The sequence below is a fragment of the Trachurus japonicus genome, chromosome 5 (assembly GCF_045865225.1).
Source record: "Trachurus japonicus isolate A0001 chromosome 5, Traja_1.0".
NCBI classification, from domain to species: Eukaryota; Metazoa; Chordata; class Actinopteri; order Carangiformes; family Carangidae; genus Trachurus; species Trachurus japonicus.
This window is the reverse complement of record NC_140911.1, coordinates 9,059,301-9,086,464: the sequence shown is the minus strand read 5'-3', so window position 1 is coordinate 9,086,464 and position 27,164 is coordinate 9,059,301. Positions and strand designations below refer to the sequence as shown.

Below are 27,164 nucleotides of genomic sequence, written 5' to 3'. Positions count from 1 at the left end.
GTGCCACAGTGTGGCTACAACAATCAAGCTTAATGACCACATTTGCTACAGGAAGAGTGTTTTAGGGAGGCTGTTGTGATTTAATGAGGAAGACCACTTGTTCCGTCTAAGTAAACATCATTAAGTCGCATCAGGAAAATAATGAGACAGGAAGAAGGAGCAGCACTCTAACAACTCTGCTCTCATGCTGAACTCATAGCCTATAGAGAAAAAAACCCCCAAAACAGCCATGGTCAGACAGTCAGCTAACAACTTTGAATAAGAAAGAGTCACTTATCTTTTCTTTTGTCACATTTAGCTTCAAAATATGACCAATAGTTGTGCTTTAGCCCCTGGGGGACAACAGGAGGGAGGTGGTGTTTGCAGTCAAGTTGCAACACAACAGGGGAATGCTTAAGAAGAGAGAGCAACTTGGAAACACACAGGAGTCAGGGCAAATGTAATAATTTTGAGTATTTTCCTTTAAATTTCAATGCGATGACATCTAAATGTGTTTGAAGGTGGTTGATGAATGAGCAGCTCCTGACAAATTACTAGGTCACGCTGTCTGGGCTAAGATAGACACTTCTGTTGATATTATATATTATATATTTACAGCTCTATTGTTGAAATTTCTATATCTGACTGATGGAAATTACAGGCTCATGATTCAAAAAGAAAAAAAGTACTAATGACATGTTTGTTTATAGTAACAATACACTGATTGTAAATGTGGCCTCTGGCTCCTCTGTGGGAATAAGACAGTGACAGTAGCTGTTTGCTACTGCAGTGATCGCAGCGGACTCTACACATATGTTTCTGTTTTGTTGTGCAGAGCTGAAGTGATTCCAGCAAAAGAGGACACTGACGTAATATTAAATCTTAACCATTTATTCAGGAATGCACAAAATATAGCAGTTAACATACAATCTGAGTATACTCAATTCTTCAATTTTACAAATATTAGGAACAAAATTCTCAATACTCTTTTCATAAAGTATAAAATTTACACATATTGAACTGTAATGATGGATTTGCATTGAAAAGCACCTTCAGACTACTGTAACATCACTACAACAGGACACACTCACACACCAGAAACCGTCTCATTTTTACACCGACATTTGGCAATTGATTGTGCTGACGTAAAAGAAGGCTTCCGTACAAAAATCTGTCCTTTAAATGTGATGCATGTCTTGACTGAAAATGCACTTTCATGCTCCTTCAAGTTCAGTCAGACCATAAAATGATGATTGGACTCATTACTGCATAATGCATAATAAGACTCAATGTCGTTCATCAGGTGCACACGTTGCTCACTGATGTGTTACTGCAGGTAAAGCAATAAAACTGCAAACCTATTATAACTCAAGATATTTGTTGTTCAAGATATTTTCATCATACAAGAAATATACTGTTTACAGTACACTTTGGCAACAGAGTTTGCAAACAACTGCATGAAGGAACTAAAAGCCAAAACCTTTTCTGTTTTTCTATTCTTTCTTCTTTTTTTCTTTTTTTACATAGTAGACAAAGTAAAGGCACACCAGCAACACATGGGCTCACAGATAAAATATGGATACAATCCAATAATATCTACATGGCAGCGACAGAATGTGCTTTTTTCCATACTCAAATGCAGAGAGAGAGAGAGAAAATGTAACATGGCACATGGTTTAATATTGCAGTATAATAAGAGCAACGTTTTTACTACACTAAACTTTCACCTCCACCCGTCACTGTCAAACTCCCATCAAACAAAGATAGTAAATAGCTGTGTATAACTCGTGATTCTCATAAGTGCTCTTTATATTTAACAATCCCAGAGATGTGTGGCGGCATAATGTAGTACAAGATGTTAAAACTCTGTGCTTTAATTTCAAAATGTGCATAACTGAGTTACTGTATCACGCACTGCATATGTCACCCTGTGAAACAAGAAAAACAAACAAAGCTAAACGCAGCGCCAGGAATGCTGGATGATATTAATTATAGCTCATTTTTCTGATTATTGACGATAATCAGCAGAACTAAACTCTGTGTCACAAAAGAAATGCAGGCAAGGAATATTAAAACGCCTGAAAAGGAATATATTATGCTGAGTTTAGGCACTCTATGAAGTGATTTGTCCTTTCTGAAAGCTGTATCTGTGTGTGTCTGTTACACTGTGGACTTGCTGTGGTAAAATATATGTCCACATTTAATTTCCCTTAAGTCTCCGTGTTATTTCCTGCAGCTTTGTGTGAAACGTGTTGTATAAAATGGTGATGGAAATACTCTTAAATCCTTTACTAGAGATCAATAAATCATGGCTGGAATATTGTCACAATGCTTTTCCGTCAAAATAATTAAAATATACCTCATGATCACTTTTGTGCTTCTTGATTTACACAATGAGATTATTGTTCTGGTTTTGTATTTCAGTCTGTAAATAATATGAGCAAGTGCAACCAATCTGTATTTCAATATTATATATTTATGAAAAAAAAAAAAAAAGTTGAGATGTGCTGAATTGTGTTCATGTACAGAATTTACATTGCATGCTTCATTACTGGCCCCTTAGTCTGTTCCTAGTTTGGCAATCAGTTCATCGCAGATCTTGGTGAGCTCCTCGATCTCTTGGTTCTGTGAGAGACAGAGATGGGAAGAATTTAAAAAAAATTGATGGAGCTGAAACATGTGTCTGTAAAGGGACAATAAGTCTGTAAATAGAACAACCTCTCTAGTAAGTTAAACACTGCCCCCTAGTGTTCAGCTATATGTTGGTAAAACGTGCAGTTTAAGTAATTACAACCTCTATGACCGTTATGTTTAAGTTTCCACCCATGTCTGTTGATTTGTTGAAATGATTTACATTGGTGGGAGGATGTTGCATCGGCCAGGGAAAAAAAACATTAAAATTTGGATGAGATCTAGAGTGTTGACTATAAATTTTAATTTATTTATCTCTGAAGTCTGGTGTATGTTGTTGATTGGCCTTGGCAGAAGTCAGTGCTCAGTGCCTGCACATGATGAAGGACTCCCAAGGCAGGAGGGTTGCCGGTGTCAAACTGAGAGCACTGACAGATTATTAACATCATTGTCATTTGTAATATATTTACTCTGTTCAGCACCTTTTACAAGGCTTTACTTGTAAGTATAAGTACGGCCAAGGTTGAAAAGTTAATGCAAATCTCTCCCAGTGAGGGGGTTCTGGTTTCTCAGACAGTGTACCCTTCCCGTCACCCACACAGTTAAACACAGTGACTACACTGTAATCATGATTTCAGTCGTCCTACCTTCTGAACGACAGCTCTTTCGAGCGACTCCACCCTCATCTGCTCCTTCCTCAGGCTGGCGTTCAGTGCGACTCCCTCAGCGTTGGCTTTGGCACGTACCTGGGCAATCTCTTCATTAGCCCTGTGGGAGCGGAGGAGACAGAAGGAAGAGGACAAGACGGTCAGATGGCCAGCTTTGACCTCCTGTTGTTTTTCTAAAACATAATACAGAATCTTATGACACCCACTTGTCCAGTTTCTCCTCAGCGTGCACTTTGAGCGTTTGGTATCGTTGCTCCTCCTGCTTGATCCGCATCAGATAGTCCTGTGCACACTTCTTCAGCACCTCCTCGTTCTGCAGAGATACATGCAGAGACTCGATCTAGTGGTCTGCCAATAACTTGAAGGTGAACCACACTGACTGCATGATGGGATTTGTCGCTCTACTCACCTTCTTGAAGCCCTCCAGAACTCCCTTCATGTTTTCATACCTCCTGAAGAGGTCGGCGAAGGAGCGCTCCACGGAGTTGAGGTCGGCCATGGCCTGATCCCTCTCCAGGGTCAACTGTCTGACCGACTTACTGCAGGACAGGGTCTTCTGCTGCTGCTCGTCCTCTGCAACCAACAAAGGAGTCAAAAATAAGAAAGGGGCTCCATGCATACTACTTCAACTTCCTTACACTTTAACTGTGTAACAGTTACCTCCACAGTGCAGCCACAAAGATTTAGGGCAGTGTGTTTTTATTGTGTTGGCTCCACACACTGCTCTGGAACACTGGCTTTAAAATAAACCAGTAACAGTATGACCAGTCCAACTCTCAGCTTTATGAGTATTTACATCCAAACTCAGTGTGGGACTCCTTTTTTACTGGCCAATACTGGAATATAAACAACTGGCCAAATCATTAAACTGACCGCAGCATCACTGATCACATGTTTCCTATCCTGAAGATTAGATTTACGGTAAAAACCCCCAAAGTTACTGAAAAAAGGAATGAAGACAGGCGGGAACCGGCCTGGCAAGCTTTACTACTTGACTTGTCTGCTGATGTCTTTAGGGCATTAACACACTGACTACTGAAGATCTGCCACTAAATATTAAAAACTGTGACTTATTTTACGTTCAAGGGAACTGTCACTCACTTTCTGTCCCCTGAGAAATGAAGCACACATGTTACTTACAGTATAAACCAAGAGGCGCTGTGTCTGTTAATCAAAGTAAACCATGTAGAAACTCCCCCCACCAGGTGGCAGCAACTCACCAATCATCTGTGCAACTGTCTTCTCATATTCTGCAACAATTTTCCTGTTGAGAGAAGGGCAGACAGCAGTCCTTTGTCAACTTAACTTGTCTCAATCATTCCCATTTCTCTGCATTTCTGCCTAGAAATGCTCTTTAAACAGGAGGCAAAGAGTCGTAGAACCAGTGAAGCTTCATTCATACCTCATCTCAAAAACCTCCGCTCTGCACTCCTCATACTTTCTCTTCCACTCATTGACCTCGATCTCTTTAGTGATGATCTGATTAGAAGATGAGGCATAAAGAGAAAATGATATAAGCGCATTAGGATCTAATAAGGCTATCTACATCATAATTAATAGAGTGGGTTTGCGGATGTGATATACTGCACCTCCTCTCTGATCAGGGTGAGCACTGCAGCCTTGTCCATCTCACTCAGGGGCACGTTGTCCTGGGTCAGGGCTGCTGTGCCTGTGGCGTCACCGTTGTCTACCTTCGTTATTTGGTTCATGGATAACTCACACTGTGGAGCACGCAGAAAAACACACACCATGTGCTCAGTCTGACAAGATCTGGCATAAACATTCATGACCCTCATATGATGTGAGCAGATCCCCCGGTCCAGAATCAGTCTCAGACATTAGCACTCAGCGTCACATGATGTCTTTGCAGAGAGTGGACTAGAAAAACACTTGACACGTGTGTTGACTCTTAGTCATTCAACATTTGCATTTGCAGTTTTCTTGGATAAATATTATGAAAGTGAAAACGATTTGATTTCCGTGCCAATGTTTGTCTCAGCATGACAAAATAAAGATGTAGGGCTTCAGTAATAGCTGAATTATCCAATTCCCAATTGAAATGAAGACCACATGGTGCAAAACAAGCTGGTCATGTTTAAATATTAATCACTGCTAACCCTGCCTCTGGTTCCTATTGTACTCACTATATCATCTTTCAGACTGCAGGTGTTCTTCTCCTCCTGGTGATCTGTAATCTTGACCTCAGGACCTTTAAGGAGGAAAAGAAAACACTTGATTCAGTGACAAATGACAAATACAAATTGTATTGTAATTGTAATTTACCTCAATCTAAATTACAAAAGTAAGCAAACCAAAACAGAGCACAGAAACATGTACTTGGAGTTGGAGACTAAGCATTTGGGAGCTGTTTGTTCAGGTTTCATTAGATTGTGTTGAGAGTGATACTTCCACCACTGACAGAGACTGATTTTACAACTGTAGGAAGCAGTTGTTCCCCAGTGTAATATTTATAACTTTCTTCTATCCAGGACAGGGGTTAGCGCTGAGCACGCACGTCCCATTTTTCTTCTGCTTGTTCTTAATGTCTGACACATTCTTGGGGCGTTGCGGTCTTGCAGACTCCAACGGTAGTTGTTGAGAAAAAAATGATGTAACTTTATCTCTCTCCTGGTTCACATTGGCCAATTTATCCTACACCTCTCTGGGGATGCCGACTTCTCCGATACCCTGCAGCATGCATACTCTGATCTGAAATCACCTTAGATGCATCTGCTACAAAACATCATAAACTGAATAGGACACAAGGGAATGTATAAAGGTTGACGGTGGATAAAATAATTCAGTCTAACAGTACACAACGGAGACAATCTAGATCTACGTACCGTCCATCAGTGATATATCATCAACTGTGTGTTTTTGCACAGCTGCTTTGATGCACTCAGGCTCTCCTCTCTCCTCCTGGTTGTCTGTGGTCTGGCCCATGATGCCGGTGGAGGCCAACTTCTCCTCATCGGTGGCGTGATGAACCCGCTGAGTGATCTCTGGGGTCTGAACCACTACTTCATCTTCCTCCTGAAGACAAGGGAACAAGATAAAACCCACATTCACAGAGGGTTTTATTTCATACTTAGACATAATTCCATAAAATAATAACTCATTACATAATATAAAGACATTTCATTTGCAGCTTAAAGATAAAAACACATCCATTGTGTGCCAAGGAAGTTGCACTGAAGGCTTTGACAAATTGTGTTGGTATCTCGGGTGCTGTAAGAGCCATATACAATATCTTGATAATGCGGTATCTCCTCCGAATGAAGGAGGCGATAATGCGAGGGCATGTGGGAGCAGCAGACTGCGGAGCGATAAGTCACAGATCTGCCACTGTGCCAAGCCAACACTGCAGAGCTGGAGACGCTGCTGATGCTCCTGTCAGCAGTGGGTGCCTGTGTGTGTGACAGTGTGTGACGGTGCGTTTGTGTGTGTGTGTGTGTTTAAAGGTGAGGCCAAGGGGTTGGACAGCTTTTGAGTAATGGCCAATGCAGTGTCACTGCAGTAAAGTGAAACATTTCAGCTGACACAAACAAACAGACAGACAGACAGACAGACAGACAGACAGACAGACAGACAGACAGACAGACAGACAGACAGACAGACAGACAGACAGACAGACAGACAGACACACACACACAGACACACAGACACACACACAGACACACAGACAGATACGGTCAAATACACACATTACCTGATTACACACGTCAAGCACCAAGGACTGGCTTTCGTCATATTTCTGTAGTTTACAGGAATTCCTACAAAGCAAGCACATGATGATGACACAACAGTTACAATGCATGTAGTTGATGCTTAAAAATCATATTCGGTAACACTTTACAATAAGGGTCCCTTAATTAATGTTAGTTAGTGCATTATTAAGCATTAATGAACTGTTTACAGATATATTGACAATCATTATCATGTATTACTTAGGATTAGGAAACACATTAATTAATGTAGCCTATTAGTAAGCAGTTAATTAATGTTTACTACTCAAAGTTAGTTAATAAATGATTAAGTAATAATAAAAGTTGAATAATGTAATTAGTTTATATATTAATGCTTAGTAATGTACTAACTAACGTTAATTAAGGGACCCTTATTGTGAAAGTGTTACCTCATATTCTAGTTTCATTGTTTCTATAATGACTAAGCTGCAAATATTTCTGTGCCATGTTGCATTGTCCTACATCAGATGAGGTGCAGCAACATATAGGCTACCCATGCCAGTAACAGCATCACAAGACAGGACAAAATTAAAGTGCTAACGTGTGAGGGGGGGGTGACCTTATGAGTTGAGGTGTAAACTGAGGAAGACATTCATTTCTCTCACATGCTCCTTTAAAAGTCAGTTCAGACATAGCACATGCCGTGATGGGAATAAAATGGGAAACAAGCGTGCATGAGAGAGAAAGCGAGAGCGCGCGTCGATAGTGAGAGTACTTACAACAGAAAACAGAGAAGCTTGACTTGTTCAGATGTCCTGAGGCCAAGCGAAGTAGACGAAAGCAGAGATTGGGGGTGGTTGCGCAACAGACACGAAAGAGGAGGGATGAAGGATGGAGGGGAAAAGAGCGATGGGGATGGGGAGGGTTTTACAATAAGGGAGCGAAGAACAGGGGGAAGGAGACAAAGGAGAGCGAGTGAGTGACTGGAGGCGGTCAGCTCAGCATGTTAGACACTCAGCAGGTCAGTTCAAAGTTTGAGCATTGACACAAGATGCCGACAGCCGTCGAAAAAGCTGAAACTGGTGTGAGTGCTGCAGCTGTAAGCACTTTTCACAGCCTATATATAACCTGTTGAGGAATGGCTTCTGTAGAGAGTGTGCAGTGTTAAATGTTTGGTTTCCTCAAAGACACAATCAGCTCAAAACTTCACTCTGAATTGTGTTGCGTGTGTAGAGTTGCTAACATCTGTGATGACAAAGGAAGATTGCAAACACATGGACAGATATGTGAACTCTGTAGACTTACGTGGCTGTCCTTTCTTTGCCTTTCTTGGGAATCTGCCTCACTTTCTTCTCACCAGGCGGGTGCCCTGCTTTCTGTTTGGCTCCATCTTTTACTTTTTTAGGCTCCGGCTGAGCGGTGCTACTGGACGAGTCCTCTGTGCTCAGGCCTTTGGAGGGTTTAAAAGGGTCCACAGAGTCGTCAAAATTGTCTGGGTCGAATTTGTAGCCGCCCCTAGGGAGCTCTGGGGAGCTGCTCGTCTTGTTATTGCTACCGAACGGGTTGAAGTCGGGGTCATCCCACTGACTGGGATCAAAGTTATATGCTCCTGTCTTAGGAATAGGAATAGGAAGGTCGTCAAGGTTCACGGGTGCAGAAGAGTCTGAAACTGGCAAAGAAGTTTCTGGGAGAGGATCAGAAACTGGTTCTGATATTGATTCAGAAACTGGTTCTGGTACTGGTTCAGAAACTGGTTCTGGTGCTGGTTCAGAAACTGGTTCTGACACAGTGGGTTCTGGTGCAGGTTTGCAGGGAGCCCCTGATGCTTTGGGCCTCTGCTTCTTAGCTGCAAGTTTGCTGATTGTCTTTTTTCCACCTAGTTTCCTCGGAGGTGGTTTACTGACTGTCCCCTCGTCCAGACTGAACTCCAGCAGCACAGGTTTCACGTCTGACGAGGACTCTGTCAACTCTGTGTCTGCTGGAGCTGCTGGAGCTGCTGAGCTGGTCTCAGAGACGGGAAATGAGCAACCAATGGGCTCCAGTCTGGGTGCAGAGTTTGAGCCGAAAGGCGGGGGAGAGTTTTGGATTTTTGATCCACCGCTGGTAAAGGGGTTAAAACTGGCGTCCAGCTGGTCCGGGTCAAAGTTGTACGCGGCCTGGGGAACAGGAAGTTCCTCTTCCTCGTTTGTCTGTGCAGGCTCGTCCACTGCGACCTTCATTTTCAGAGACGGCGGTTTAGATTTGCTGGTTTTGGTCTTGCGGGTGGGTTGTGCCTGGTCGGGGAGTTCATTTTGCTCTGGTTCTGAGACTGCAATAAGTTTTTCCTCAGGAGGCTCCAGAGCCTCATGGGCTGGTGCAGGTTCACTGCTCTGTGCTATTGGTTCTGGCTCTGGGGTTGGAGCAGCAGCCGGGGCTTCCTCCTGGACTGGGTCCGCGACTGGGATGGGGGCTGGTGGTGGTGGTGACGGCTCAGGGGATGGTGGTGTGCATTTGGACACTTCAGGGGTTTCATTCACTGAGGATAAATCAGGGACAGGGACAGGAACCGAGCCCAAAGCTTCGGGAAGATTCTCCTCTTGCTCTGTGTGCATGTTTATCTCCAGCGGGCCTCCCATGTGGACAGCGGGTTCATCCTGACCCATGTCGTGGCTGAGCAAAATATCCTGATCCCTGACCGGAGCAGTCACTATCAGGTGCTCCTCCTGATCCACGTCTGCAGAGGAAATAAACAGAAAAACAACAGAATTAACCTTTAAAAAAAAAAATCACATTACAAAGTGCAACAGTTGAAATTGAACACTCAATTCTGCTTCAATCTTGAGTATCTCTCCAATCAAATCTAATCTGATCTCTGATTGGCTCTCTCTCTGAGAGCAGGTTACTGGGGCAGCCAACTGTTCTCTTTGCTGCTGTTGCCATGGTGATACCTTACTATAAGAGCCATTGCATTTAAATGAAGACATTAGATAAATAAGCATAGAAATGCACTTTACGGGGCTTTAGTTGTGTTTTGTGAAAAACAGTGATGGCGGCTGCTGTGCTGTGTGGAGTTATTATTGCCTCCGGCTCCCCGATTGACACATCAACATATTTCAGTAAGCCTGTCATACCCGCCATATTCATGTAATATTATGTTGCTAGGAGACTAGCACAGCCTGCTGTGTTGCTACCTGCTCCCATTCACATTAGTATGTCGCCTGAGAGTGTCATTTTCAAAGTGCTGCTGCTGCTGCCACCCAACATGCCCATGCACACATCCCCATCCACGCAGACATGCATATTCAGTACCATGTTTTGCTATGAGGCTCTTTTTGTTTGCTCTCACTCCTGTTTTCATAAAGGCACAACATGTCAAAGCAGAGATAAAAGTCATCCAGCTGCAGTGTCTGGTTCCAATACGAACCCTGTTTGTAATTTGATTAATAAGATGAACTCTTTTGCATCTGTTTACAATTTTGTGTGATTTATTTATGAGCAAAGAGACTCCCCAGATACAGTATCTGTGCATGGTTGTTGTTATTGTTGGATTTCCTGTTTCTTTGAAAACCCAAGAAAAAGTGAGTGTCTAGCTTTTAATGCAATCAACAATTTATTATATGTATTAAATAAAGCATCATATTGTATGAGGCCTAATGGAGACGCTGGGTGGGCACAGACGCACACAGCCAACATGTTTACATTTAGAGACGTTTCTAGGGGCTCCTGTCTGCCAGGATTCAAACTTCCTCCTCCAACAGCTGCGGGAAGGGAAGGGGCTGTTTGTGGTTCAAACAAAAAAGTGAACTCCCTCCTCGCTTCGTTCTAAAATGTCATCTGCAACGTACACTTGGCACATAAAACACTGGTGGAGGTGTTTTTTTCCTGAAGCTTTTAATCCTACCAAAGTAACAGCAACTTCATGTCAATACATGGTCCTCCCCTACAAGACAGAGCTGCATGATGATTAGTCACTCCCCTCACTGCGACCTCCACCAGTGAGTGACCAACACAAAACAAGGCGAACCGGCGCTTTTGTTGAACCTGTTGAATTCCAGGGCAAAGGCCATTCCCACACTCTGCCATAGACTCCTCCTCTTAGTTTTCAAATGACAATGACACTTCCTCCGCCATCGTTGAAACCAAAATCCCTGCACTCAGTGTGCAAACCAGCTTTACATACCAAGCATGCAAAGAGTGCTTAAGTGTCAGGTAAAAGGACCGGTAATGAATCACGGCTTTGTGCAATTAATCTGAAGTGTGCCATGATACGCCCAGTTAAAAAATAGGCATGCAGGTAAATTCTTATTGAAAGCTGAGAGGCAAGAAGGTGGGCACATTCCTGAGACAAAGGACTGCATATGTATCCAATTACTCTGGCGTGGTGAACCTGATACACCACGCACACATGCGGTTCAGACGCAGTAGTGGAATTTCTATGTGCCCAAAAGTGCCATTAAGAATAATTATCTTAACAACGAGACTTTTTAGCTGAAATATTTTAGACGTGTGTTTTATTTTCATTGACCATGAAGACAAACAGACCCGCAGACACGTGATGTCTGTGCATGTGTGCAACATCAAAAGACTTGTTTCCATGGTAACTTCAAGGAAGGACACTATCTGTTTGGCTTTACAGTGTAGGAAAGGCTTTTTCTTCTGTTCTTTATTTGTAATGTTATCCCAGGGTGTTACTGTAGCATCATGTTTACGTCTGGGAGAACTTATCCTTCCACCTCCAGGACCTCGTCTCTCTCTCTCTCTCTCTCTCTCTCTCTCTCTCTCTCTCTCTCTCTCTCTCTCTCTCTCTCCGTCTGTTTGCTATTTGTTCAGCAGTGGTCTCACCTGTTTTGTCTGCATCAATGTTGTTGTTCTCCAGCTCTCCTGGGAAGGGCGGAGGGGTGCGGACAGGAGTTGCTTCTTCAGGAGTGCCAAAATGACCCTCTGAGTCAGAACTGTGGTAGCCAGATAGAGAGACACAGAAAGAGAGAGATGGAGAGGGAGAGAGGGATGGAGAGGGAGAGATAAGCACCATGAACTTTCCAAACATTCAAAAGCTGAGAGAAGAGAACAGAAAAATCCTTACGTAACTGAGGAGAGGTCATATTACAAACACTCAGAGCTCAGGGATATGAAAACTAATGAAGCAAAAAAAGCAAAAGGATGAATTTTGTGATTTGAACAGAAAACAGGACGAGCTAAAATGCAATACAACGTGAAATATGTATCCATATATGGACACATCATGTAGTTCTTTATTTCTAGTCTATCACAAATATCTTGAATCTATTAAATCATACAATGATCTGACCCTGTAAGATTCATTACAGTGACGCCTGTCAAATATAAATGCATGTGTGTCCTTTCTTACACTGTTTCAGTATTACATCAGTATTACATCAATAAAAACCCAGAATCACATCAATGAATTTATGTCCACAGAATTTTCTCACCAACCTCCCAGACTGGTTAACATTGATCAAAGATTTGGTGCAATATAGTCAATATAGACATGTTTTTGCACGTAAATCTGAATTGTATTGAATGTAATCATGCACACAATTTAATATGTTAAGTTTTATGTGTCATGTGCAATTTATATTGCACCAATACTGTGTGATTTTTTTGCCCGTGGCAGGGAGAGAGAGTAAACGACAGATAACGTAAAAGACATATGGAGGAAGAGGAAGTAGGGCAACTCACTATTTCCTGTCACACAGCACAGTCTGAGTTATAAGACAGTAACTGACAAAAGTATTTTGTGTATTTGTGTTAAATAAAGATGCGAAAACTGGACTTGAATACAGTTTACAATATAAAAGATATGTTTTTCTTCTCCCTTTCAATACCAGTGTGTGATTCCACTCCAGCTTTGTAATGTGACGGCATTCGATTTGATCAGCTCACTTCAGGAAGCTACATCACATGTTAGCACATATTGACATTACTCTTGGGAAATAATTACTGATCTGCCGCGAGAGTGAACAACTAATCAAATAAAGCGCGGATTCTGGCATTTAATGACTCAACACCTCCAGGGTTTAGTGATAAAAGCACCTCGGTCAATAAAATGTTTAAGAAGCTGTGAATCTTTGTGTCCGCTGAGAACAATGACCGAGATGACAATCTTATCAGAGCAGACGTGAGGGGCAGAGGCACAAATTCCTGGAGTGTGTGTGGCGTCTTTGTGAGTTTGTGGTAATTACATCATTAAACTAAAGTGTACCTGACTGCAGAGCAGGAATGTGTTTTTTCTTTCTGTAAAGCCACAGAAACAAAGACATAAAGTGGAGTTGAGGAAAAAAAAAAACACTGTCACAGTCTAAACCACAGGCACACCAGGAACTGTGTCACACCAAAATAATCTATGCAAACTGTATGTAAACAACTAAATGAGCATACAGATGAGAGATATATATGTTTTTCTCATCTCTTCCTCTGCATTTCATCAAATACAAACATCAGTATGAATGCCCTCTCCTCCAGTACAGACAGTGTGAATCACAGTGTCTGTAGTCTCCAGGCTCCATGCAGCACAACACTTGCCTGCAGCCTTGAGATCTCTCCTCCTCCTCCTCCTCTTCCTCCCCTCTCTCTCCACGTTGCTCCCTCTCCTCGTTGGCCCGCCGCCCCTCTTCTTCTTCATCCTCCTCCTCTTCTCCCTCAGCCCCTCGCACCGCCGTCCACGTCCATTTGGCCCATGACACAGGTGACAGCCAAGACATCCCTCCTCCTCTGTCCACGGGTTTTCTAATAAAAAACCCTCTGTTGAATCGTTGAGGCTGATCCTTTCTCTGTGCTGTTTCTTCCTCAGATTTCCACCCTGCCAACAGCTCTCACATCTCTCCACTGAGCTTCTCTCTTCACATGAGTTCCCAGCCTCTCATGGAAGGAGGGAGGCATTTCTTTCCAGCTCTTCTATTTGTATTTTCTCCACCTTAAAAATCACCAACACTTCTTCTTCGTCTTCCTCTTCTCTTCTCTTTTTTCCAGTCACGCACGCTCGCTCGCTCTCCCCTCTGCCTCTCTATGGCAGAATACCACAGCTCTGATCAGCTGGTTTCCAAAATGCTGTTCTCACTCTCTCCTCCTCTGAACCCCCTCCAACCTCTCCCCCTCTCCACATCAGGCCCTGCCCACTGACGGAAAACGCAGAGGGGTGGAAGGCAGGAAGCTCGAATGCAGCTTTTCTGTGCTCAGCTAAATGAGTTCCCCTGTGGTCGCAGAATGGTACGTCCCTGTCAGGCTGCTCTTCCACTCTGAGGCAGAAGGAGGGAGTCAGAAAACAAACACACAGAGGGAGGAGGAGGAGGAGGAGGAGGAGGTGGAGGAGGAGCTGAACTGTTGGGGCTCCACATTTTATAGCCCAGAGAGAGGTTTAGGAATGTGGGGCTGGATCTCAGAGCCTCCGTTGCTCCCCCAGGCTGCTCAATAGTTAACCGTCCCCCTTATCCAGTGACTGGCATGCATGACCAGGGGAACCGGTTCTGTAGCCTCAGGTTTTCCACCTGGCTGGATTCAGTGTGTCTGAGGTCCATGGTCCTTCAATTCACTCATTAAAGACTGGTAAAACCCCCATTGTAGCGTCTGACAACAGGTACATTGTTTGTGTCATCAAGTCCATTGTAGGGGAATTTAGGCATGGTATAAGTCATGATGTGCGTCTGACACACCTCAGCAGCATGAGAGACTCATCTTGCTAAAAAAAAACAAAAGCCGCCCAGCAGTGTCAACAGAAGACTCTACGTAAACAAAGAGACACTTGACACATAAAAGGAAAAAAAAACACCTGAAGCAGCACAAATACAACCACCTTTAAAACACTGCTGCAAAACACAAAGGTGGTTTGCAGCAGCAGCAGCATCTACCAACATCCTATTTATTATGTGAGTTTTTTCAAAGTCAAAATGAATGTAAGAATGACCACTAATACGGCAATGACATGATACACAGGCAGGTTTGAGGTATGTCACAGTAGATGAGGCCTTTTATTCACCCATCTTCATAAGAGGCATACAATCATCAGACCAGCAACACCCATGTTGTTAAAATTGTGCTTTTTATACCGTGTTCCAGCTAATGACCCAGGGATCCACTGCCTACCAACATCTTTAACACACAATTTTTATTTCTATATCAGTGACCTATGTACACATCCCATTTACTTCAACTTCCAATCCAGTCCTTTACATTTACTATGATAAAATACACACATATACCATCTCACACTAATTTACACTTGGTTGTTTAACAGTCAAAAGTGCATGGTGCCAAATTTACAAAGCCAGACAAAGCACTCGCCGTCACAATGAAGCACATGAAAGCTCCAAAGTGGACACAGCTTTGGTGCCAAATGAAAAGATTCACCACCTTTATCCTATCTTAAAGTATAGCCTACCCATGCATACACTGAGAGAGATATTGATCACAATAATCCCTCCTCCTGTCCATACCGGCTCTAAAGATATCCCTGATAATGCTGATCCACTGTAAAAGATCAATAGTCCGACAATCATATACTCTACTGGGCTAAACTGCAATCCCAAGATTAACCAAAGCAAACACAACACCTCAGCGGCTTCAGTCCGTCAATGAGCATCTTAAAAGGTTACACTCTTATTAGAGCTAAATTACCTTTTTTCGTTTACTGTGGCCTCTGCAGCTTAGGAAGGACGCACTATGCAGAGACACAAAAGGAGGGTATTTCACTGATATTAGGTCAGTGCAGATATAGATGTGTCCGACAAGTTATAAGAAACTGCATCACAAAAGCACCAAACTAGGTCACAGGTCAGTTAGAAAAAGTTTCTGCACTACCAGAGAGCAAAAAGATGATTTTTATACTTTGAAATGTCCCACTGTGTAGGTACAGTACCATTTTACTATTTACTATTTTTATAAACTAAAATATATTGATATGAGTATCAGTATCAGTATCACTATCCATTATTGACAGGTTGTCTTCATAGTCAGTATTTAAAGAATTTCATATTACATTACACTGAATAATTGATGACCGTGAATGTGACATTGAAGATTTCATATATATAGAAAAAATGTTGAATTTATTCTATAATTTGCAGGCAAGACCAGTGATAAAGAATTATTTATCATGAATCTCTCATAATTAATGAGACTCATTAATTATGACATGGAACAAAACCCCACTGAAAACAATTTATGAGTTGAAATTTACCAAGATTTAAGAGTTTAACGTTAAGATGTAACGTACATCATCTGTGCAGCTCCACTGCCAACTCCACTACTCAGAGTTTAGCTTGGCCACACAGCAGCAGCTACAGTATAAACTCCTCCCAAATTCCCATCCAGGAGTAGAGACACACACGTGCCTCAGTCGGTCTCAGAGTTTCCACATTTGACCAGAAAGGGTGGAGTTTGTTCTCTGCCCACTTATTTACCGTCTGGGTCTGCTGGAGCTTGTGGAGCTGGGTTGTGGGGGCGCTTAGTACGATCCTAGTACTACGCATTGATTATGTGAAGGTCGTAGTAAAGGGGTGAACAAAGAGATTATCACTGGAGCGTGATCATTAATCTGTGCCTTTATTCTGAGCAGTTAGATTTTTCTTTCTTGTCTATAAAATGTTTGCTCACTCAAGTAGCAGGCGTTTTTGTTTTTGAAGTTATTGAACCAGACGGTACAACTTTTATAGGGATAAAAGAGTACTGCCTTCCCAACAATTCTTGATTAACAGCTGTGTGATTAACACATAAAACAAATAGCAGTGGGGAAAACTTTGAGGGGAAAATTATGTGTTTTCTACATCCGTTAAGTTCTGAGAATGGAAAAAGCATTAAAGTCTTTGTTACCATGGTCTCACTGTTTACTTCAAACGACTCTCTATACCACTGATGGGGCACCAGTCCAAACGCTAAGGATTGGTAGGTTACATAAGAAATAAGCATTCCTATTACTATCACTAACATGAAATCATAGACCCAAAATTAAGCTCAAAATAACTAAATGTCATTGTTTATACTTGTCCTAAACTGCCAGCCGTACTCACTGGGGGTTGGAGCTTTTCTAGTCTAAATATGGCATCAATAAACATCAGTAGGTAGCGTGAGGCAGCTGCGTGTGTCTCCAGATAAAAGACCAACCCCATTCTTAAAGGCTGCTCCACCACCACCACCACCACAGTTAAACCAGGACTGCTGCCAAGAAGTCTCACACTCCACCAAAATCCAAACACAACTCAAAAGGACTCGGATTTCAAATGCAGTGGGAGGAACCTGGACGGCATCTTTTGAGAAAGTCCCTAAAACTAGAAGATAAAACAAATTGCCTTCCTCAACTTATTATGGGAGTTTTTTTTTCCACAGTTCACAGAGCAATTCAAATTCTGTTGGCCTCAGTACAAATGTAACTAATGAGACATTTATGTTAACTCTTAATGTGGTTGTGTGTCTCAACTTCCAGCGACAATATTTTTCCCAAAAGGCTGCTCTAACTTCACCGCAAGGATAAAATGTGATCATACTCAAATAGTATGTTTATATTGGGACTGCGGTACGATGCTGTATAATACGCTCTTTCCATAAATAGACCATGTGTTTTAATTTTAGAGGACAATAGTGGAGCCACAGTGTTACATAACAGCCCTTCCTATTGGGCCTGAAATAAGAGCAGACACACACACACACAGAGATGGACCGCTCTTGGCAAGTGTCAGCAAGCTATCTGAATGCATCAGTCGTTCCCGGAAATTAATGAATGTAAAAAGAATTAGGGAGAGGTTGATGACACAAGAGGATGAGGAGGAGGAAGAGGAAGTGAGTCCAAATGTGACCAGAAGAACAGTTTTGTGTTTGAGGAACAGTGAAAAACAAGAGGAGCGAAGGTCATCGACAGAAACTATGTGAGGAAAAACTGGCCTAATAGCTGTACGGTATTAGTCCTCACTAATGCCTTATTAAGACAATGAGGGAATCCAACATGTCAGACCCCAAACAGCACATTTTGGGCAGCTGTAAATAACTAACCACACTAACCTTGAATAACAATGATCTGAGACACACATTCATCAACCAGTAGCAAAAACTACAGCTAGCATAAACTGTTATGTTATGAGTTTTGACTGCATCATCACAGAAATGAATGTAACCAACATCTCCTCTCAAAATTACTGTAAAGGCAAAAGTGCTCCTGGAGTTTGAACTGAAGCTGTGTCAGATGACACAATCCATGGGCTGCTATGACATCTAGTGGTCACAGACGATAATAACACCTGGACACTGTACCTTAATAAGAAATAACCAACATAAGATGCAATTTACCTGTTCTGATATCATTTAACACTATTAAATGTGTAAACCTAGATAAAGATATAAAGATACAGCATCTATTAGGCTATGTATCACACCTGTGTGTGAGCCACATTCATATTCAACATTTTCACTATTGCACACCATAATGCATCAATACATATTCGTATTTATATAAGTCAGACCTTATTCATAACCCACACACTACTGCTCACTGATATGCTGCACATATAAGTCAATTGTAAATACAGGGCCTATGTAATGTGACTCACTTCCAGTGTATTTAGAGAATAACCCAGTTAATAATGTGTTGTCTATTGTCTAATTGTGTCTTTTTATGCCTCACCTTCGTACAGTAGCTTGTGGTCTGTGCAATTCTGTGTATTTTATAATTTTTATGTTATGTGTAGAGACTACAGATGGAAATTAGCTGTGAGCTAAATCTGGTGCAACCATGTTTCATTTTTTCCTGCAAACGATGAATGTAATTGCACACTGTCCCTTATTAAAATAATAAACTAAACTAATACATAATTTAATTAATTTTTTTTTGAATAATCAGTAGTTGTTCTATGTATAGATATTTACGTACAAAAATAAAGCAGTGGGAAGCTGTAAAAAATAACAGCAGACAGCATAAGGTTTAAGTTGTTTTTATAGCACTTCCCAGGCTCTGCTGAAAATGATTTACCGGTAACCTAAAGAAAGATAATAGTGGATGGAATCTATCTGGTTTGTTGTTATTATTTTAAAGAAAGAAAGAAAGAAAGAAAGAAAGAAAGAAAGAAAGAAAGAAAGAAAAAACGTTATTCGCCAGTAGGTGGCAGTGAAGTTCTTTAGTCCGCCAAGCCCGAAGAAGAAGAACTACTTCCGCTGTGTCGTGCTAATGCTAATGCTAACGCGTAGCTTTTTTAGTAAATGGCGGTCGTGAAACAGGGTGGACTGTAAACGTTTCCACGGTTATAACTCTAACTGTCCAAATATCTCAAAAACATGTTCTCGACTGTGTCGGAAATGCAGGCTGGTTACAAGATGTCTATTTTCAACTTTCAGGTTGATTCATGTGGCGAGCGGACAGGAAAGATTTTACAGCCGAAGAGGAGAAAGCGAAACAAACGGTGAGAAGAACCGCAGAGCAATGAGATGTGATGATGGCTCAGTGTTGGTAAACATGTGTAGCTGTGGATATCTAATCACTGTTTCATATTTCTAAAGCAGCGAAACAGGTGTGCACGCTGTCAGACAGACGTGGTTGTGTTGTATGTGTTTTTGTAACGTTAATCATTAATCTTAACGTGTTCAGTTGAACCGATCATGGAGCAGGAAGATGGAGACGTGGATGTGGATGCGGAGTCTGAAGTAGCCGAGCTGCGTCTGAAAGTGGACACACTGAAGCAGGAGCTGAAAACCTGCAGAGCCGAGCTGGTCAAGTTACAGAAGCAGCTGAGCCAGTCGGAGAGACTGCAGAAGAGCACGGAGAGCTACAACGAAGACCTGAGGAAGCAGGTGAGTCATTCCCATGCACACAGACACACACAGGATGTCTGTCTTATGTCTGTCAACACATCAGGTTGTGTATTTATACCAAAAAGTCTTATTTTGGTCTAATATGAGCAGCTTAACATTACTTTGAATGGGTCTGTCAAAATTCTTCTTTCAAAATATAAAGTTTTAATCTGTTTATAACGTTTGAAAATAAAAATACTGATACTGAGAATATTTGTATGTATTGTTTATCATGAATAGCAATCTAATGAGTTATATAATTCATTGAACAGTAAAGTGAGACTGTCACATTATCCTGAAAATCAAGGGAAACACATCCTTGAAATATTTAATTTACAGCAGCAAATCCTCACATTAAAGAAGGTATAACCAGATAATTTTTGCTTCATAAAATAACATAAACATATATAAGATTAGTTGAGATTTTCTGTCAGAGTGGACTAACTGATTAATTAAATGATTATTACAAATCGAATCCTCATTTTTTTGGGTGGCTCACACCAAGAAAATGCAGAAATTACCCTGACATCAAAGCATGCTATTGTGGTCGGTGGTCCAAAAGTCTTGTCTGTCAGTTGTATTTATCCTAATTGTATTGTTTCAGGTCGATCAACTGAGTGCAGAGATTCATGAACGGAAGAAGAAAGATAAAGAGAAAGTCGACGGTGAAACTCAGACTGAAGAGCAAGTATGGACAGAAACTGGTGCGTACATTTATTACTACTTACTGATGACCATCTCTATCAGAAAGTTTGAAAACATTCTTTTGCTAATTAAATATTCCCTTCCAGATTACTACAACTACTACTATGGAAGCTACTATCAGAACCCAGAGGCAGCCGACGCTCAGGACGACCCGAACGCCGCCGCCGCAGCCGCAGCAGCAGCAGCAGCAGCAGCCGCAGCACCAGCGGCAGTGGACGGAGCTGATGGCAACGAGGCAGCAGAGATTTCAACACCAAATGAACCAGCAGCTGCTGCTGATGAGTCCGGTCAACCTGACAGCAGTGTTACAGTCACAACAGAGGTCAGCTTGATTAAAACGTTAATCATCAGTTAGCTATTTAGACATTACAAGAAACTGATGAGCAATTTGGTATTTTCACATATGAATGACTCAAATTAATGAGAATTGGATTTGATAGTTCAATACAATAGTCAATGGGTTAATTATATATTTGTCATGAGCAAATACTGAAATAAGGCCATGCTGCTTCGGTTGTGTAAACATTGAGTTGTTACATTTCAGTTTGCAATATGAGTTAATAATAATACATTGTTTCTTCCAGGAGGGTGATGCAGGATCCATAGCTGATATGTTGAGGGCCACAGCTGAGGAGGCGATGACACAGACTGGGTTTGTCTTCGATGAGACGACAGGGATGTACTACGATCACAGCACGGGCTTCTACTACGACTCGGTTCGTCTGCCGTAGTGCATTTAATTTCAGCGGCAATTCAAGTTTTTCTTTTTAACACACACATTATCACTTGATCTTATATATGTTTTTTTTCTATTCTACAGGCCAGTCAATTGTACTATGACAACAACACAGGCATTTACTACTACTACGACGCAGAGAGTGGACGATACCAGTTTCACTCCAGGATTGAGGTGCCTGCTGCACAGACCGGTGCAGAGTCCCACACGGACAAAAACACTACTGAAAAGAAAGATAGGAAGCTCAAGAAAGGGATCAAGAAAACATCACACAAGGATGACAAGGTATGTGACCATGAGATCTTTAATTGATGTGTGTCATCGAATCATTTTGTTCTTTGTGGCTGACAGCTGGCTTTGCACTTCGTGGCTCCCCTTAAATCTTGGTCTCAGTCTTCAAACACTTGCTTTTTTTTGGTATTGATTTAAGACTAGTTCCCTAAAAGACTATTCCTCTGCTCTAGGTGCAAGAGGTGACTAGCTCATTGGCTAAAATGAAGATTTCCTCACGGAAATACTGGAACACTGCTTCCTACAGAGGTACACTTTTCATACCAACATGCAAAACACATGAAACATATTTGTAGTTATTTTTAACCTCAGACTTCTAAATAATGTCTGCCATCACAAAGGGCCCTTTTATAACTTCCTTTAACAAAACATATCACTTGCACGGTAGCACCTGTCATTCATTCATTCATTCATTCATTCATTCATTCATTCAAACTACTCTTTTCATAGTATTAATAGTGATATGATCATTTACACTCCATTACCAGCGCCTATTCTGTCAGAAAGCAGAAGCCTCAGGTCTGCAGACAGGTTAGACACGTTTTTTTTTTAGTAAACATACTGTGGAGTTACAATGTTGTCTGTATAAATCTTGGAGGCAAACTACTGTTTGGATCACTGAGGATGTTCCTGTCAAACATGCAGTAACTTGTTGGAGCTCTGTGGTGAAATAGTCTTTGATGACTGAGACCATAAGAACAATTTGTCAAAATACACGGGATGAGCAGCACAAAAACAACAAAGCCAGCCAGCCTGCTGTCAGTAATCACTGGAAGTGGTAATGACACCGTTGTCTGTCTGATGCCAGGAACTAATATCTGATGAAATAAAGTTGGAAGAGGAAGAAATTGAATGGGTTGAAGTACAAACGTCTAAGAGGAGCACAGAATCGCAAAAACTGAAACGGAGGTCTCGCAGTCCACGTCGGGAGGAGAGGGACAAATCTTCATCAAAGAGGAAGAAGCAGAGAAACGGTTCGCACCACGACGATAAGGGAAGATCGAAGAAGAAGAAGAAGAAGAAAAAATCCAAATCCGCAAAGCCGAAGAAGACGACGAAGAAGAAGAGCCCGACGCGGAAGGACGACTCGGAGGGGAACAGTGAACCGGAAGAGGGTGAAATCACAGAGTCGGATAAAGAGGAGTGGGAGTCTACTCCCTCGTTCTCATCGTCGTCTTCTAGCTCCCCGTCCAGAGAAAACCCAGAGTCGGAGATGGAGTCAGAATCTGAGATGGAGACTCAGAGTCAGGAAGGTGAGAGGAAAAACAGGCCAAACTCAGCACCGGGCCTCGGCACACATCACCCGGTGTTTACACTTTGGGAGTTTTGTTTCAGCTGGTAGCTTGTTTATTATTTCACTAGTGTTGTTTCAAAAGTGTTGGAGCTTCTTAAAAACTGACGATCACTGCCGTTTCTCATTCAAGCCGATCAATCCGTTACTTAGCAACAGTATCATTCTTTTGTAGCAACTAATGTCTAAACGCTACACTGGCGGAAGACAACACAACACATTCTTATTTCAAAATAAAAGCATTTGTTATTGTAACCTATTATCCTATTTGTCAGAGAAAAATATTTACAACAACTAGTTCCTAACTCTCTCTCTGAGGTCTTCATGTCCTGATGATTTTATTTTGTGGTGTTTTCTTTTCTGCAGCCAAAGACATCTGGCCACCCTGTGTGAGAGTGACGGTGGTCAGGTCTCCGGTGCTGCAGGTCGGCACTTTGTTCATCATCACGGCCGACTCTCCAGCCACCATTGGCAGGTTAGTGTGTCCATCGAGTCGAGTTAGTAAGCTGAACTGTTAACGATGAAGCTACAACACAGCAATTAAATTACAAAAGACCTTTTCTTTCGGAGCATGACATGTGGTAGTTTCACTGTGAAAATATCAGTAATCGATCTCCCTGTGTTATGAAAACTGCTCAGAATGATCCTTGATGCCAAAACGTTATATTTCTGTTGCAGAGAAAAAGATATGGATCATGCAATCCGAATACCAGAGATGGGAGTCAGCAAGGTAACTCTTCACACTTAAAGGACAATTCCGGGCAAATTCAACTCGGGGGTGTATTTTCCTAACATTTTAGGTCTAAAAGAAGGAATCTGAAGATTTTCAGTTTAATTGCTCCTGTTTTGCGGTTGTTGTGTCTGTCCCCGCATCGCCACGGCAGCAATGAATGGGAGCTGATGCAGGTTCCGCGGCTTAGGCTGTTTACATCCCTCAAAGCTGCAATTTTTTTCCACAGACAGCGTCAGATGGCTACTCAAACATGCACCGAGAAGTTTATTTACTTCAAGCAAGCCGACATGTTTGTAAAATTGCGGCTTTGAGGGATGTAAACCGTCTAAGCAGCGGAACTTGCATCCACTCCCATTCATCGCTGCCGTGGCGATGTAGGGACAGACACAACTACCGCAAAACAGGAGCAATTAAACTGAAAATCTTCAGATTCCTTCTTTTAGACTGAAATGTTAGGAAAATACACCCTCGAGTTGAATTTGCCCGGAATTGTCCTTTAAATATTTCTCCACAAATCCCTATTGTGTAATCTAGGGTTATGTGACATGTCTAACTATAAACTGTGTGGTTGTAGTTCCATGCAGAGGTGTACTTTGACCAGGAGCAGCAGAGCTACATGTTGGTGGACCAGGGAAGCCAGAACGGGACAGTTATCAACGGAAACCGAATCTTACAGGTGAAGGTTTTGTCTCAGTTTGCCGCTTCTAAACAAAACTGCAAAACTTCATTCGTTAGCAGTGACTTTAATCCGTGAATATCTCCTCTGCAGCCCAAAGCCAAATGTGACCCACATGCACTGATGCACGGCGATGAGGTGAAGATGGGAGAGACCGTGCTCTCCTTCCACATCCACTCAGGTACCGATACCTGTGATGGGTGTGAACCTGGTCAGGTGATGGCTCATCTGAGCAAGTACAAGAGAGAGGAGAACACAGGTGAGCAGCCACAGAAAAACATGGTATAGATTCATAAAAAAAAGCTGTGGTATACTTGGCTTTACTCTCACTGTTTTCCCTCAAAGGTCCTACTCTCTCCAAAGAGGATAAAGAAGCCCTAAGACAGAAGGAGCTGAAGCAGATGAAGGCCAAATATGGTCTCCAGGTAAGTGTTGTCACTAGCAGCAGACCGTTTAAGTCTCAACTCACTTCTTCTCTTGACACAGACGCTCACCTCTGTGCTTTTCTGTAAACAGAGCACCGAATACGAGGAGGGCAAAACACTGAGGAACCCCAAATACAAAGACCGAGCCGAGTCTCGACGGCAGAATGTGGGCAGCGAGGGGGTTTTCCAACGAGACGACGCTCCTGCTTCTGTTCATGTGTAAGTCTTTGTTTTTGACTGTTGTTTAAGAGTGGAAAATGGTAGGTGCAAGTCGAGTGATAATCACATATTGTGTTTTCCTCACAAAGGGAGATCAGCGAAGTCAATAAAGGACGGAAGATGTTGGAAAAGATGGGCTGGAAGAAAGGAGAGGGACTGGGCAAAGAGGGAACCGGCATGAAGAACCCGGTAAGACGGCTTCACAGGCTGGAGATAATCTTATTGGCACTTTGGTTTATATACTGTACATAGTTGTACTATAAAGCAACAGAAAAATAAGATTTCCTTTATTTCTCTCGTTCCTTTCCTCACAGATTGAACTGAAAATCAGAAAGTCCCAGTCGGGTTTGGGGGCCGGCGCTGCCCTGTCTGTAGACAGCGCCTCTATCACTAGAACCAAGTCTCAGAAGAACTGGGAGAAAGCCCGAGAGAGATTTGCAGACTCGTGCCAGCCTGACGCGCTGGCACAGAAGACACAGACCAAGTCACCCAAATCCTGGGTCAAAGCCGAAGAGACTGAAACCACAAATGCACAAACGGACAGTTAGTGTCAGTCAGGGATAAGTGCTGCTGGATATATTTATTATGGTTATTAGGAGCTGACTCTTGTTGTTACTCAGTTCGCTCTTTGATGTGTTGGCTGAAGCTCCCAGCGACAAATTACATCTAATCTAATCTTCTCTTATTACCACTTTGTCCTCAGAGGGAACGGACGCTGACCATAGTGTTAATCTTGGCACCTGAGTTTGATTTAGTCTTTTTAATTAAATTTTTTTTTAAATTCCAAAACATTTGACTTGTTTGAACTAAAGACGTTTTAGTCTGGTTATCATCATGGCCTCGGTCTCATTTGTCATGCATGTTTCATTTTTATGTCATCTAAGAACGGACTACAGCTGTTTGCATCTTTGTGTACAGTTACCATGGTTTCAGGTGAAAATCATCTTGTAAACAAGGTGTGTCTTGCACAGTAGAGGAAATTTTTGCTATTCAGGTGCTACAGTGTGTAAATCCAGTTCTTGTTTTCAACATTAACTTATTTAGTTTTAAGTCTGAATTTGTATTTTTTTTTAAATTTAATTTTAATTTTTGTCTTGATTAATTTACAGCGATGATCACAAGTGTTGACCATGTCCACCATGATTTTAACATGCAACAAGTGAATAAAGTCAGACGTTTACTGTCGGAAAGATGAAACATTAAACTGAGTGTTTCATAGTCTATGTCTCTGTAGTTTAACCCACAGAGGGCACATCTCATCTGCCACCGTGCCTCCCACAGCAGAGAGGACATGGATCGCCTCAAGCAAATATTGACACAGTGAAGCTATATTTCTCACAATGAGCAGCTCATACAGTGATGAGGCAACAGCAGATCAGTGCAGACAACCCCATAAACTGATCATGTTAAACCAGTCACAGCTATTCACTCACTGTAACTGTCCTGGGCCACACCCCCACTTTTGTAAGAAAAAAAAAAAAGTTGTATCAAGTTCAACTTTAAATACATTCAACATTTTCAGATCCACTGCTCCTCATGTTAGATCAGATCCTGTTTTATTTTCAGTGCTGTGTTTGCTCTATAGTCCACAGACATACGCACATACACTTGTGTAAAGCCAGTGAGCCAAGATATGTCACAGTCCATCTGTTTGCAGTGTTATCTGTGAGCTCATTTTTAGGGTGTGTGAATATTTGCATGTGTGTGCAAGTGTACCGTTGAACAGAGGCCAGTCTCACACTAAAACGGAAAAGGAATGCGTAGCGTAGTAGGCACAGGTCCATTATTGTAGTTTTTGTCATGCACAACTAACACTAATACTGACCTGAAATGTAGTAAAGTTAAATTTACTTGTTTTGTTATTAGTAAAGCTGCAGGCAACAAATGACATAGTGACAGCAGATTTTCTCTAATGCACTGCAGCAGCGCCTGAATCAAACAGGTGAGTGGACTGACTGACTCACATGACACTGTTGCTGTGACTCCTTGCGCTGGCTCGCCTGCTCCCGCTCTTCTTCTGACTCTGATTGCCACCCATTTTGGTCTTCCTCCAGTACCTCTGCCAGTACAAAGTCCGTTTTTCCCTCAGCGAGTTGGCATACTCCTCCTTCTGAGACTGTTGAGTGGGAAGCAGAGGTTCTCTCCCCCGCTGTCAAGATTTCTTCCGTCTCGACAGGTATGTCCTCTTGTCCCCTCCCTTCTCCAAGTCTCCTCCCTCAACCAACTGTCAAACACCCAGCAGCTGATACAGGAGCGTTATAAAAACTGGGAGCAATCAGCTTGTTTCCTCTCTCTCTCTCTATCTAACTGTTGCGTTGGGTAGAAAGTCTCAGCCATAAACAGTATGATGCTGTGAGTC

General features: G+C 42.1%; 2 protein-coding genes across 6 annotated transcripts; one reads left to right on the top strand and one right to left on the bottom strand.

Moving 5' to 3' along the window:
• Window positions 1-854: 854 nt before the first annotated feature.
• Window positions 855-27,104, bottom strand: tacc1 (transforming, acidic coiled-coil containing protein 1). Of its 3 annotated transcripts, XM_085776003.1 has the most exons (14): window positions 13,487-13,944; window positions 11,786-11,895; window positions 8,270-9,677; window positions 7,744-7,779; window positions 6,988-7,051; window positions 6,122-6,311; window positions 5,423-5,487; window positions 4,868-4,999; window positions 4,681-4,757; window positions 4,499-4,542; window positions 3,688-3,851; window positions 3,485-3,591; window positions 3,258-3,378; window positions 855-2,604 (listed from the first exon to the last, which is right to left on the bottom strand). In XM_085776003.1, the coding sequence occupies exons 1-14, from the start codon at window positions 13,663-13,665 to the stop codon at window positions 2,539-2,541; spliced, it is 2,763 nt and encodes a 920-aa protein (XP_085632129.1). In that variant the 5' UTR covers window positions 13,666-13,944; the 3' UTR covers window positions 855-2,538. The 3 variants fall into 3 exon arrangements, with proteins under 3 accessions (XP_085632129.1, XP_085632131.1, XP_085632130.1); XM_085776005.1 differs by lacking the exons at window positions 7,744-7,779; window positions 13,487-13,944 and adding an exon at window positions 26,770-27,104; XM_085776004.1 differs by lacking the exon at window positions 7,744-7,779 and having other exon boundaries at window positions 13,487-14,034.
• Window positions 19,081-26,026, top strand: aggf1 (angiogenic factor with G patch and FHA domains 1). Of its 3 annotated transcripts, none has more exons than XM_085776007.1 (16): window positions 19,097-19,182; window positions 19,277-19,341; window positions 19,527-19,729; window positions 20,334-20,433; window positions 20,521-20,756; window positions 21,019-21,150; window positions 21,255-21,455; window positions 22,270-22,714; window positions 23,119-23,227; window positions 23,431-23,482; window positions 24,060-24,161; window positions 24,255-24,420; window positions 24,507-24,586; window positions 24,678-24,805; window positions 24,895-24,994; window positions 25,120-26,026. In XM_085776007.1, the coding sequence occupies exons 3-16, from the start codon at window positions 19,538-19,540 to the stop codon at window positions 25,351-25,353; spliced, it is 2,277 nt and encodes a 758-aa protein (XP_085632133.1). In that variant the 5' UTR covers window positions 19,097-19,182; window positions 19,277-19,341; window positions 19,527-19,537; the 3' UTR covers window positions 25,354-26,026. The 3 variants fall into 3 exon arrangements, with proteins under 3 accessions (XP_085632132.1, XP_085632133.1, XP_085632134.1); XM_085776008.1 differs by lacking the exon at window positions 22,270-22,714 and adding an exon at window positions 21,635-21,710 and having other exon boundaries at window positions 19,099-19,182; XM_085776006.1 differs by having other exon boundaries at window positions 19,081-19,341.
• Window positions 27,105-27,164: the final 60 nt, after the last annotated feature.

What these genes read in the sequence shown, in the direction of transcription:
- tacc1 (XM_085776003.1), bottom strand. Translation starts at nt 13,665, where the DNA reads ATGTCTTGGCTGTCACCTGTGTCATGGGCCAAATGGACGTGGACGGCG. An exon ending in GGCAAAGAAAGGACAGCCAC is followed by an intron (nt 7,780 to 8,269) that starts GTAAGTCTACAG and finishes GCTTGGCCTCAG; the next exon opens with GACATCTGAACAAGTCAAGC. An exon ending in GACAGTTGCACAGATGATTG is followed by an intron (nt 3,852 to 4,498) that starts GTGAGTTGCTGC and finishes TGTTGGTTGCAG; the next exon opens with AGGACGAGCAGCAGCAGAAG.
- aggf1 (XM_085776006.1), top strand. Translation starts at nt 19,538, where the DNA reads ATGGAGCAGGAAGATGGAGACGTGGATGTGGATGCGGAGTCTGAAGTA. An exon ending in GGAGACTCAGAGTCAGGAAG is followed by an intron (nt 22,715 to 23,118) that starts GTGAGAGGAAAA and finishes TCTTTTCTGCAG; the next exon opens with CCAAAGACATCTGGCCACCC. An exon ending in CAGAGATGGGAGTCAGCAAG is followed by an intron (nt 23,483 to 24,059) that starts GTAACTCTTCAC and finishes GTGTGGTTGTAG; the next exon opens with TTCCATGCAGAGGTGTACTT.